Source organism: Myotis myotis, unplaced genomic scaffold (genome assembly GCF_014108235.1).
Source record: "Myotis myotis isolate mMyoMyo1 unplaced genomic scaffold, mMyoMyo1.p scaffold_m19_p_14, whole genome shotgun sequence".
NCBI lineage: Eukaryota > Metazoa > Chordata > Mammalia > Chiroptera > Vespertilionidae > Myotis > Myotis myotis.
The window spans coordinates 11,299,087-11,312,255 of NW_023416318.1; the positions used below are offsets into that span (position 1 = coordinate 11,299,087).

At 49.3% G+C, this 13,169-nt stretch overlaps 1 protein-coding gene across 3 annotated transcripts in view; it reads left to right on the top strand.

Moving 5' to 3' along the window:
* The window catches only part of SFXN5 (sideroflexin 5), a 100,103-nt gene that overhangs the window by 39,572 nt on the left and 47,362 nt on the right, over positions 1-13,169 (top strand). For all 3 annotated transcript variants that reach the window (XM_036334128.1, XM_036334130.1, XM_036334129.1), the window contains 2 exons: positions 11,085-11,138; positions 12,155-12,211. In XM_036334128.1, the coding sequence (XP_036190021.1) occupies positions 11,085-11,138; positions 12,155-12,211 (111 nt within the window). The remainder of the gene's footprint in view (positions 1-11,084; positions 11,139-12,154; positions 12,212-13,169) is intronic.

Consider the following 13,169-nt stretch of genomic DNA (forward strand, 5'->3'; position numbering starts at 1 on the left):
TTACCACCAAGAATTTTTTAAGACTATTTTAAAAGTTATGCAAGTAATACATGAATATGTTCTCTCAGCTCAGAATTCAAACAATACAAAAAGAACTAGAAGTTCCTCTGACAACCCTCAACCCCAAATCTGCTCTTAGAAGTAAACTCTCTTAGAAGTTGGTCATGGACTTTTGGCTTTTTTCCTATGTATTTGCATACTAGTGGCCTGGTGCATGAAATTCCTGCATGGGGGTGGGGAGTGTCCCTGAGCCCAGCCTGCACCCTCTCCAATCTGGGACCCCTCGGGGGATATCCAACATCCCTCTCACAATCCAGGACCACTGGCTCCTAACTGCTCACCTGCCTGCCTGCCTGATCACCCCTAACTACGCTGCCTGCCAGCCTGCTCGCCCCCAACTGCTCCCCCCGATGGTCTGATCACCCCCAACTGCCCTCCCCTCCTGGCGTGATCGCCCCTAACAGCCTCTGCCTCGGCCCCATCACCATGGCTTTGTCCAGAAGGACATCCAAAAGGTCTCCTGGAAAGTCTCCCGGTCTAATTAGTATATTACCCTTTTATTAGTACAGATATATGAATCATCATTTAAACTATTATTTTTGTTTTGCATTTTTTTCTATTAAAATATAACAATATTCTTATTTATCTACAATTAGCTGATTTCATGTAGCTGTTTAGTTACTTGAAGGTCTGCTTCATTCATTCATTTATTCATTCATTCATTTGTTTTTTTCCAGCTGATAGTATTCTCTCCCCTAGTGATAGATTTAAGTTGTTTCTTATTATTTGCTAATTAGAAATAACAGTGCTGGGAAAAATCCTTGTAAAGCTCTTTTTGCATAAGTATGATGATTTCTCAAGGGCATTCTAGAAAGTGAATTTTCAGTGTAAATGGCTGTGTGTGCACATTTGAATTTTTGATAACTATTGCCAAATTTCCCTTCAGAGAGGTTAGATTTCATCAAACCTTTGTAACACGGGTATTCGTGTATTTAGTGTTTTCTTTCTTTCTTTCTTTCTTTCTTTCTTTCTTTCTTTCTTTTTTTTTTGCCAGTCTGATGGGAGAAAGGTATCATCTCATTATGGTTTTAATTGTTTTATTTCCCTGAACACCAAAAAAGGATTCTGCTTCTTTTCAATATTTATTGCCATTTATATTTCATTTTCTCTGAATTTCCTGTTCACATCCTTTGTCCATTCTTCCACTGGCTGTATTTTCCTAATTATTTGTAAAAGTTATTTTTATATTTTTGATATTTTTTTAAAAATGTATTTTATTGATTTTTTTACAGAGAGGAAGGGAGAGGGATAGAGAGTTAGAAACATCGACGAGAGAGAAACATCGATCAGCTGCCTCCTGCACATCTCCCACTGGGGATGTGCCCGCAACCCAGGTACATGCCCCCGACCGGAATCAAACCTGGGACCCTTCAGTCCGCAGGCCGATGCTCTATCCACTGAGCCAAACCGGTTTCGGCTATATTTTTGATATTAATCCCTATATATTGTGAATCTCTTCTCCCAGCTCTTTCCCCTTTACTGTCTGGTGTCTTTGTTGTAGAAAGTTTTGAATGTTGATGTTTTTAATAATTTTTTTTTCCTTGGCTTGATTCAAATCTTGTCTCTACTTCTCACCTCCATCTCTTTTATTACAGTAACTGGATTGGTGAGACTTGTGCCTAGGAATTAGCTCTTGGATGCATTTATCAATTCTTCTGTTTTTGTTTTATAATTTATTCATTTTGTTTTTATAATATTCTTTTGATCTCTTATTTCATGGTAGGATTCTTTTTCTTTACGATTCCCTTGATTGCTTAATTTATTTATTCTCATTCTTCCTTCTAATAAAAAATGCTTAGGGCTGTGAATTTTCTTCTGAGTACATCTAATACCTGACTATATCTAATACATTTTTTTATATAGTGATCTATGTTTTAATTTCTAAATAAGTTTGAAATTACAGTTTTGAATTCTCTTTAATCAGAGTATGCAATCTTTTAGCTTTAATTAGAAGAACACATTTCAAATAAGTGGGTTTTTTAAAAGGTATTCTTCTGTTATTATTTTCTAGTTTATCTTATTTTCAGAAACAGTGATCTCTACAGTTCTGCCATCTGAAATGTATTGTGTGTGTTTTTTGTTTTGTTTTTTGCAGCCTAGTATATGATTACATCAGTTAGGGTCAGGACCATCTCCATATAAAAAAGTTCAAAATAACAGTGGCTTAAACAATTTAATTTATTTTTCTCTCATGTCAGAGAAGTTCGGAGGCAGGTAGATCTCCGCCATGCTGTCCGGAACCCAGGCCCCCACTTTTCTATACCATTCTCAGTGCTGTCTTCTATCATCAAAATTCCCTCATAGTCCAACGTGGCTGTTGGTGTTCCACCATCACATCCACAGTACAGGGAGGAGAAAGAGGGAGGAGTGAAAGGACACACCTCCCAGCTGGGTCAGTTCCCTTTAAGGAATCTTCTTTGAAGGCCCACACAGCAGTTGTGTCTATATTTCATGTAGAATTTGGCTGGATGTCTAGTCAATCCCCAAGTATAGGGATTCAGTTAGTGAGAAAGAAGGAGAACGTGCTTGCTCGAGAGGTGGGCAAACAAGAGCCTGCGTTAATAATTGTTTATAAATATTTCATTAACCCTTGAAAAACATACATCATTTGGCAGTATCATCTTTGCCAAACCAGAGAAGTTGAATTTGGGGCTCATTTCCTCGTAAGAGGCCAACTGGGTCCTGACGGAAGTAATGGCTGCCGTCATCTGGGATGAACCAGCTCACGCGAGGGGTGCCAGCATGTCTCTAGCTCACAGGGTGTTGTGGCGGACGGCCCATACTTTCCCACTCTCCCCTCTTCCTGCCCGAGGCGGGTCAGTCATTTCAGGGTCCCTGCAGCCCTGTCGGCATCCTGGGAACTCGGGTGCTACTGGTCCACTGCCAGGCTGCCAGGACCTCACTGCTGAAGTAGCTGCTGAGAATGTCCTGTGGGCGCCAGTACTCGCCCAGCCCGGAGCTAACAGCCCTGTGCCGGGCATGACGCCATGGCCCCCGAGACCCTGAGTGAACACTTGGTTGAGGTGAGCGAGCAGCATGACTTGGGCCTCAGTGGCAGCCAGAGCCAAAGGACAATGCTCACCGGGCCCCACTTCTCAGCCCTCCATGTTCATACTCAGGGTTAGAGCAGCTGGCCAGGGGCCAGGTCCTGGGAGGAGCCATTGGACCTGGAGAACCCGTAGGCTTCCATCTGGGTACTTTGACGTGGACAGTGGACAAGCCACAAGCTGCGTGAGGACTCACTGGTCCCACTCCCTCCCCGGGCCACTGCCTTCCCTGCGTGGAGGGAGCACATTGGCTGTCCCAGCACTTCCCTCCCAGGCCTGGCTCCCACCAGCCACGTCCGCTCCCCTGAGGCCCCACTGAACATCTCAGCAAATGCCAGGCCTGAACAGGAGTGAAGGTTCCAGTCCACACCTTAGGGAAGCCCCTGAATGACAGAGTGGGTAAGAAATACAGGCATGCAGAAGCCACTGAATGCTCACCAAAATAGAAATGGGGGTGCCGGCAAAGACACTGAGCGCTGAAGGGAAGGGGTCAATAACGTTGGCGGGTGCCTTGGCTGAAAAGCTTCTGGAAGCAACACCTGAGCTGCCTCCGGCCAGGTGAGCATTCCTGGCTGACCCTGCACCCCACCCCGCCTGAGAGGAGCCCGCCCCCACCTGCTCACTCCCCAGAGCGCAGGGGAAACGAGCTGGTTTTCTCCCAGAGGCTGGTGCCAGTTTAGTCAGCAGATTTCACAGATCCACTGGCACCCATGTAGTGTCTTATTTTAAGCTTAACATTTGAAGATGGAACTTCTCCCCCTTGGGTGTGTGGCGACGAGATCCCGATTTATACATCAGCAGGGCGGCTGGTCCCGCGGCCAGTGCAGCGCAGGCTCCCTGCTCCAGGCCTTTGGCAGCAGAGCCCACCACCAGTAGCTGCTGCCGACCACTGGCCGCTCCCCCCCAGGCTCCGCTGAGAGGCTGCAGTGCTGCCACTTCCATGGACGTGTGGCTGCGGCAGGCAGGCCAGTGATCCGGCCCCACCTGCCTTCCCCACCTGCCAGCCTGTGCCCTCAGCCATGGCCACCAGAGCGGCTCAGCTGCGGGGAACTGCGTGTCTCTCATGGGCCTGAGTTTTTCCTAGGTCGCCCAGGCCCCCCCACCCCCCACCCCGCTTTGCTCCCCATGCCCCTGCTGCCTTCCTCTCCCCTTCCCCCATTTTTCCAGAATCTCAGAACTCAAGGCCCCAACCCCCATGCCCAGCTGGGGACTGAGGAGGGCAGACTGCACTTCCAGTCCGTGAGTCCAGTGTCCTTGGGTTACATCCAAACGAGAGTTCTGTCCTGGGACGTTCAGAGCTTGGACTCCGGACGCTGAGCCCTCTCCTTTTCCACAGCAGCTGATCAGGGGACTTTGCAGTCCTCTCTCTCAGTGCTGGTGTGGGTCACTTCATCTGGGGGTAGGGGGAGAGGGGTGGACCACAAAGGCTCGCTTTACGTGAGAATTTGACTGTGTCCCGGGGCCTTTCTGACATCTCCCAACCTTCCTAACCCCAGACTCTGCTTTTTCACACACTTAAATCCCAGCCCCAATGTTTTCCCATTGTAAACGGCACCAGCCATTTTGGCCCCATGTATATCCTATAAGAAGTGTCGCTCGGTTAAGCTGGATCTGACCAGTCAGAGGCAAACACTCATTTGACAAAAGATATTGTCTTTCCCTGGTTTGCACCCTTTAAATAGCAGCACCCTTAATGCACTGGAGTGCTACTTTTCAGATCATTAGTCACATAGATCAGAAGATGGAGACAGAGGAGAAGGAAAGAGCAGGCACACTGTTGAGTAGCGGGGCTCCTGGCGGGTCTTTGAAAAATGCAGAGGAACATCTGGAATGGAGTGTGTCTGTGTGGGGGAAGGGGGTGCGCTGCTTTCCCAGCGAGGACCCCCAGGTATGTGGGATGCGAGCGTCACACGGTCTCCCCCTTCTGAAGCTTCTGGAAGCTCTCGAGAGTGGCACACTTTAACAGGTACCACTGAGGCGAATGCTGCAAAGAAAGTAGGCAGGGTGCTGGGGGGGGACGTATGACAGGGGGTCTGACCTCAGCTTGAGGGTCAGGGAAGGCTTTCTGGAGTAGGCGACAACTGAGCTGGAAGCTGCAGGGCGAGGAGTGATTAGCCAAGCAGAGTCGGGGTGGGGGGTGCGGACAGTTATTTTGCCGTTACCTTGCTTGGCAAGATAGTCCTGTGCCCCGCAGCCCTCCCCTGACTTAAGTTTCACCACCCCGTTGTTTTGACACACACCCTGTTTTCTCTCTGGATTGGCTACGCTTTTATTTTAAAAATCTTATTTTTTCCTATACTTGAGTTAGTTTTGTATGGACAGTGGCCAAGGGGTGGAGGGTTGCTCCTGTCTCCCACTGTGGATCCCAATATCACGGTTTACAGTGGTCTTGGTCTGCTGTCCCTTGTTCAACTGTTCGTGTCCCCCTTTTGCCAAGCAGGTTGGGATATTTGGTGGCGCCTTCCTCCCAGACTGAGACCTCATCTCTCCGCAGAGGTTAGGGCACTCAGAAGGAAAAGGGCTGAAGGGCAGTGGTTCTCAACCTTCTGGCCCTTTAAATACAGTTCCTCATGTTGTGACCCAACCATAAAATTGTTTTCGTTGCAACTTCATAACTGTAATGTTGCTACTGTTATGAGTCGTAATGTAAATATCTGATATGCAGGATGGTCTTAGGCGACCCCTGTGGAAGGGTCGTTCGACCGCCAAAGGGGTCGCGACCCACAGGTTGAGAACCGCTGGCTGAAGGGCAGGTATGGTTTTCCTTGTGAGCCAGCTCCCAGGTGGGTGCCGTTGATTGGCCCCATCCCAACTCTGTCCTGAGACAAACTGTCTTTCGTCGCTTCCAGGGTGGCCCCAGCCTTGGACTAATGGTCACCAGGTGGAGTGGATGGATAGCGAGGCTACTCAGAAACCAGCATCACGAGTGAAGACATAATTCAAGGTGCATTAATGATACAGAACATTAAAACCATAAAGGACAGCACATTCACTCTTCCTGTATGGTCATCTCTGTATTAACGAGATTTTGCTACGATAGTGCCACATAACACACAGCCACAGAACGTTAGTGGCAGTCGTACACATTTGTTGTTAGGGATCTGGGGTTTGGCTGGTCTAGACTGGGCTTGACTGAGGCAGTTCTGCTGCTATAACCACAGGCCTGGGATCGGCTGGGGATCAGTGACCCAGGCTGGACTCTGCTCCTCACGTTGCATCCTCCTCGGACCGGGCACCAGTTAGGGCACGTCTCCCCGCAGCGGCGTTAGAAGCACCAGAGGGCGACTGAAGCACACGAGGCTTCTGGGGCCTGGCTTAGAACTGGCACACTGCCACCTCCTCCCACACGCCATTGGCCAAAGCAAGTCACGTGACTAAGCCACACCAAGAGCAGGGAAATACATCCCTCCCATGGCCAGGGCATAGATACAGGGAAGCGTGAAGACTCAGAACCAAACTCAGTCTGCATCCTCTCTCCAAAGGCTACCCCCTCCCCCAGCCCCCATGCAATCCAAACTTTAATAAAAGGGGCAAGGAAGGGATGGCTGGTGGTTGTCATTGTCACGATCCATCATCCATCTTTTCCTGGCCAATAATTGTTTAATGTTCTGAATCAGTTGGCAATGTTTCCAGCATGTCATTTGGGCCCATCTTTGTGCTGAGTGCTTGGGGGGACATCAGGGAGAAAAGCCCGTAGTCTACCCTCAGGAGCTCCTGACCCACTGAAAGATAAGGCTGGTGTCCAAAGATAAGATGGGGCAAGATGATGCCCAATTGTGTCAAGCAGACTGGAGTTCAGAGAAAAGAGAGACGGGCAAAGACGGGAAAAGAATGAGATAGGAGGAGAGGATCATGCTAACCTGGTGGTAAGCACGGGCTGAATGGCAGTCACTGTGCCGAGTGCTTCCCACGCCTGCTCCCATGACATCCGGAGAGGAGCCGTGATCACCACGTAACCGGTGAAAAAAACAGAGGCACAACGGACTCAAGTAACTTGCATGTGGTTGCCCTTCTGATAAATACTGGAACCAGGATTTGAGTCCAGCTCTTCCCGCAGCCAGAGCCTGAGAGTTCATCACCAGGGCCCATGGCCAGCCGTCCAAGGGGAAGGGGGTGGCAGAAATGGACAACTGTGCATAGGGGGCAGTTCCCAGGGGGTGGGTGCTGTGGAGGAGACCCCAGCCATGTTATGAACTATAAATGGGAGCAAAGATAGGATGTGCGATTTGGCCAAGGTCCTGCGGCAAGACAGGGTGGAGGCTGGGCTGGAAATTCTGGCTGTTGGCTCTCCTTCCACTTTCCCTGGTACCAGCCGCATTCTGGGCTCTCTCCACCCATCTGCGCGGCCACGCCTGAAGCGTTTCCCTCTTGGAAGAGGTGCAATCCCCTGGCATTGAAGCCGGGTGGACTGGCTCCCTCTCTCCATCCATCTCTTTCCTCCTTTCCCCTGCCATGTTCTGGAAAGGGCAGCGTGAGGGAATGTGGGCAGGTTGCACCAGAGATATACATCTGAGAGCTGAAGGAACATTTATTTTTAATTTAGACTTAAAAAGAAAAAAGGAAGTTATAAAATATCTGCTCTTGCTCCTGGGATTGTGCAGATGGTGCTGCGTGTTGCCTAATAGGGAATGGGGCTGGCACCGCGTGCTCCTGGCCCCACCAGCCTGACTGCAGGGCCTGGAGGGTGGGGTCCCTATTCCCTTCGCCTGGGCTCAAACGGCCCCCTTCGGCTGTCGGGCTGGCCAATGCAGCATGGCGCTCCGCTGCCTTCTAACCTCACCCTTCCTGGACTCCAGTCAGCTGACTTCCCAAGCCTCCTCCTTAAATGAGGTCAGTCTCAGCTGTTCCGCTACCCTGAGCTCACACAGGCACACCTCAGCGCCACCTTACCGCCTCCGCCGGAGAGAGCCGGAGCCCACCCACCTCTCCCTGCCCGAACCCCTGTGTGGACATTAGAATTTATCAGATTTACAGACACAATTAAGTGCCCGATTAAACCACCGTGTCCCTTTCCTGACCATGTGGTGTAAAGACTTTCTCATGCACTTTGCTGTTGGTTTTTGGTTTGTTGTGGTTAGGGAGGCTGTATTTCTTTCCTCAGGAGGCAGCAGGGAACGTGGTGCACAGAAGATGCTCAAAAACAGGCATGGAGTCTGCTTCTTCCTTTGTGTGCAAGGAGAAGAGCTGGAGAAGGAGCCCCTCAAATCAGAGATATGGGGCTCCCAGGCCAGGAATCAGGAGACATGCCTCTTTAAAAAAAAAAAAAAAATATATATATATATATATATATATATATGTATATATATATTTTATTGATTTTTTTTTTTTTTTACAGAGAGGAAGGGAGAGGGATAGAGAGTTAGAAACATCGATGAGAGAGAAACAACATCGATCAGCTGCCTCCTGCACACCCTCTACTGATGATGTGCCCGCAACCAAGGTACATGCTCTTGACCGAAATCGAACCTGGGACCCTTCAGTCCGCAGGCTGACGCTCTATCCACTGAGCCAACCCGGTTAGGGCAAGACCTGCCTCTTTTTCTAGGAGCTATGAAGCCTTGGGCAGGTCACCAAATGTCTCTCATCCTCAGTTATCCCATTTGCAAAATGCAGAAAGTAATTTCTATTTTTTTCTGAGCCCCAGAGTTATAATAAGGACCATGGTAAGTGACATAAGGGGAAATGCTTAGCAAAACCCATCCATCTCCTTCAGAAAGCATAGGGAGTCAAGGTGCATGGACGTCAGGCTCGTGTGAGGCAGAAGGTGGGCCAGCAAGGTGAAAACCTGACCGGTTACAAGCCGTGTGCGTGTGTGTAGTACATAGCCTGGGTACTGGTTTAGTTTAGGGCTGTGGTTTGTTCTGGAAAAGACTTGATATCAGATTTTAAAAATACATGGCACAAGATGAACAAATGAAGATGAAAATGAGACAAAAGGAAATTTAGGAAGGGAAGGGAAGATGAAGTCAGGAGTGGAGTTTGGACACAAAATATGTGCCATGAGGATGTGTACACGGGGCAGAGGTGGGCCCTGGAGATCTGGCCTGACCTCGACAGTCAGGGCAAAGGGAAGCACAGTTAAAAATGCCCCGTGTCTGCAAGGCCAATGCAAACCAGATGCATTTCTGAACCAGTACGATTTCTGAATCCAGGGGAGAGGACTCATAAGGGTTCCCCCTGATGTAACGAGCTGCAAGGGTCCTGGACAGCAGCTGTGTGGTACCAACAGTGAGTCCCATGGGGCTGCATCGTACCCTCTCCTGGTGGCCAAGCACAGTTCAGGGGGTGCAATGGGGATTGAGGGAAAGAAGGCAATGACGTTCATAACACACCCACGTAATAGAAACCAGCAGATTACGGGGAATGATATCCCCCCAACAGGGAAGAACTACTTACAGACACACATTTGCTGGCTCATGCTGTCTGTTCCCAGCTTCATGCCTCAGCTTCCCCTCTATGGTCTGGCTCCTGACTGGGGTCCGACTAGAAGGAGGTCCTGTGTTCCCCATGATACCTCTCAATTGGGTTGGGGTGGGGCTACCTCTACTGACTTTATGTGTATTATTTGGAAAATGAGAATAGAGTTTAAACCAAGATAGGACCCCCAAGGTCAACCCCTTCACCCTATAGGTAAGAAAGGTGGAACCCCAAAGGGGACTGTTTTATGCTGGAGATCACACAGGGACGGAACTGGGGTGAGAACCCAGGTCTCCTGTTTCCCACTCCAGTACCTGCAAGCTGCCATGGCAAAGAAAAATGGAGTTACCATCTCATTTTGGGGAGAAAAATATCATCATAATTTCTCACTGGAGCTATGGAATGCCTTTACATTGTATAATTTTATTCAAACTGATATGGGCCAATAAATATAAATGTATGTGCATATTCACTGTTTTAAAAACATTTTAATCTTTAAAACATGATTTACTAATGTTGCTGAGGATGTCTAGAATTTGATTTACTGCATAGGATTGAGTGTTTATACTCGTTCCTTACAGTTCTTGCCAAAGAGCCATTTTATCTACAGGAATAATAAATAAGTCAATATGTGGATGGTTGTGCACATTTTTTCCCATATGCAGCAGAACTGGGTAGGTGTTATTTTGCACACAAGCACCCAAAAGGTAAACTTCAGAGACATGTGGATCCCTGAAGTCCAAGGTTTGGCCAGTGTTAAAATCAGACAATTAATCTTGACTTAAAACCAAACCAAACCAAAAAAATAACAAAACACCAAAGTCAGTGAGTCTGGGTCTTCAGTGATATTTGGGCTTTGGGAATAGTGGATCCACACATATGTAGCCATGCTTAGCTCTATGGCTCATTCATTCATTCAACAAATATTTATTAGACATCCATGTTTCGTTCAATAGCTTAAACATGGTGTAGGTTTTGCTTCATGAGGGCCCAGTGATAACATATAAATTCCACCAGCTTGTATTTGTAAAGCATGTAAGGCCTTTGAAATGAGTTCTATTGAATCCTCACAAAATCCTGCTGGGTGGCTGGAGTGTGGAGGAGCTGGGTACGCTGGGCAGAAGTGATGGTGTTTAGTTTGCTTGTTTGTTTTATTGTTCCCCTGCCCACAATTATGAACAGAATGCCTGTCAGCTGTTAAAAAGAATGCAGAAATATTCAAGAAGAATGTGAGGAAGTCCTATGTAACCAGACCTACATGCTGTGCTACAGCTTTTCTTCATGCTTAGAGATATGTATGTGTGTTTGTGTATATGGTTTTATATAAGATGTTTTTCTTTAAAAAAAAAATGGGACTGTGCTGTAATACGATGCTACAGCTTGGGTTTTTTTCATCATGCACAGTCTCGCTACGGGCAGCAGGTTGTATGAACACATCGTCCATATCAGTCTGTGCAGATTCAGCTTGCTCTTATTCGTGGCTGTTTAATTTTTATTTGCAAAAGTGTAGGGTGTTTCTTTTGCCTTTTTCAGCCTTTCTTCTCTCTCTCTTTCTCTCAGGTGGTCGGTCTCCTTTTGCCCAACCAGACACTGGCATCCACGGTCTTCTGGCAGGTAACAGCCTCCTGGCAAACAGTCTCCTGAGGGAGGGCCCAACAGGTACTGGTTAGAACTCCTGGCCTCAGCGTCTCCTCTCCCATCCATGCCCCTTGGAGAAATCACCCCATTTCGTACCTCTCACCAACCCAGAAGCTACTGGGAGAAGCCCAGGTCTTCTTTCTCCTTTGCAAGAAGGGGACGAGGGCTGGGCTGGTGCCCTTAACTGGATGGCTGCTTGGTGACCGCCCACTCTGTCCCTCGGTTGCTTGTCCCATGGCCAGTGACCTCGAGACCCACAGCCTCTTTGACATCAGCCTCACCCAAATCTGTGGGGAAGGTAAATGCACCCCAACCCCAAGGTAGTGAGCTGGGTGACAAGGCATCACAGACCCTGGTCTCTGCTCTTGAAGAGCGTCTGGGTGTGGCTCTCTGACAGTAGTTGAAGCTGTGTGTGTGTGTGTGTGTGTGTGTGTGTGTGTGTGTGTGTCTGTCTGCAGAGAAAGAGGGGAAGGAAGAAAACCTGTCAGTCTTCAGGAGAGAATGTCAGTCTTCCCTGAGCACAATTCCAACCGTGCTGGTGTCTGGGCACGGCAGGTGGTGCAAGACAGGGGGCTGGGATGTTTTTGAAAGAGATTCAGGGCTGTCAGTCATTCCAGGGGCCTAAATGTCTGCCTCTGTCCAGTAAGTAATGTAATAAGGAGGACGAGGCAAAGGCAGGGGATCCATTAAGGGCATGATTTTGGAAAAGGCACTGTCTCTGGAGCAAGTTGGACTGCCGGGGTGGGCAGAACCAGTGTCCTGGTTTGCCAGGAGCTGGGGGGTGTCCCAAGGCTGCGGACGTTCAGTGCTAAACCTGGCACAGTCCCGGGCAAAGTGGATAGTTGGTCATGTTAATAGTGGGATGGATGGACCCACCATGAGCTAGCGACTCAGGTCTTTCTGAAGGTGTGTGGCCTCCCAGGGCCCTGGCCTGGCTTCCAGGGAGGTGAGCACACCTTCCTTGACTTCTCCTCTCCCCGCTTGCCTTTCAGTGGCTGAACCAGAGCCACAACGCTTGTGTCAACTATGCAAACCGCAACGCTACCAAGGTGAGCGCCAGGGACCACCCTCCAGAGGTGGGCTTGAGGCTGGGGCGCCCTTCATCCTCCCTGCAGTGCGTCACGCCACTCGTTTGGCTAAGCACTGCCCTCCTGTAGGCACCTTATTTACACTGCTGGGAGGGGCTGTCCACGTGACGTGAAGAAGGCCTGTAACATGGGAGTGGGGGGCAGCGACAGGGATCAGCTCCACTGGCTCCAGAATTCTCTGTGGGCGGCTCTTATACGGATGTTGGACCTAGACAGCCTCAGCCAGAGGGAACCGAATTTCCCTACAGCTTTCTCAAGCTTCCCTGGAAGCTGCCTCGCTGCTCCCAGACTATTGGCTACAGAGGGCGAGGGGTGCTGGGTCTGCAGGGACTGTCACCTTCTCCCCTCCTGCCCTTCTGGGGCTAACTCACCATGGAGGCCCAGTCACCCTTCTGCTATCAGGAAGGGGCTGGGCCTTGCTGCACTGGCGAGGCTGCCTTTCCCCCTGTCAGTTCTCTCGGTCTTCGGTCCAAAGTCAGGAAGAGGGGAGGTGGGGTCTTGGTCCCCTTAGGGGGGGTGGGCTGTCAGTTTGGGTAGGAGAGGGTGTGTGCTGGCCTGAGGGGGTAATACTTTGGGGCCTAATATCTTGAATACACACACTCTCCCCATCTAAGCCTTCAGTCCATGTCGCGCTCATATGCTTCACACACGTACATCTCTGCTTGTTCAGCTCCCATTTACTTTAAACCAAGCATCTCCCATTGTGGTATATAAAGGCAAGTTCTTCAGCTCTTCCCTATTTTTCTGCATTGCAATTTGAGGTGCATTTTTCCATAGAAATATTGAGCAACTGTCATCTATTGCCTGGAAGCACAGCTGCTACCTGGGTCGTCAAAGCCTGTGAGCACCAGCCAGGCTGGAGCCAGCCCTGACCCCGCCATGTCTAGCCAGGAAGTGCGGCAGGGCCAGAGAGCCCGCT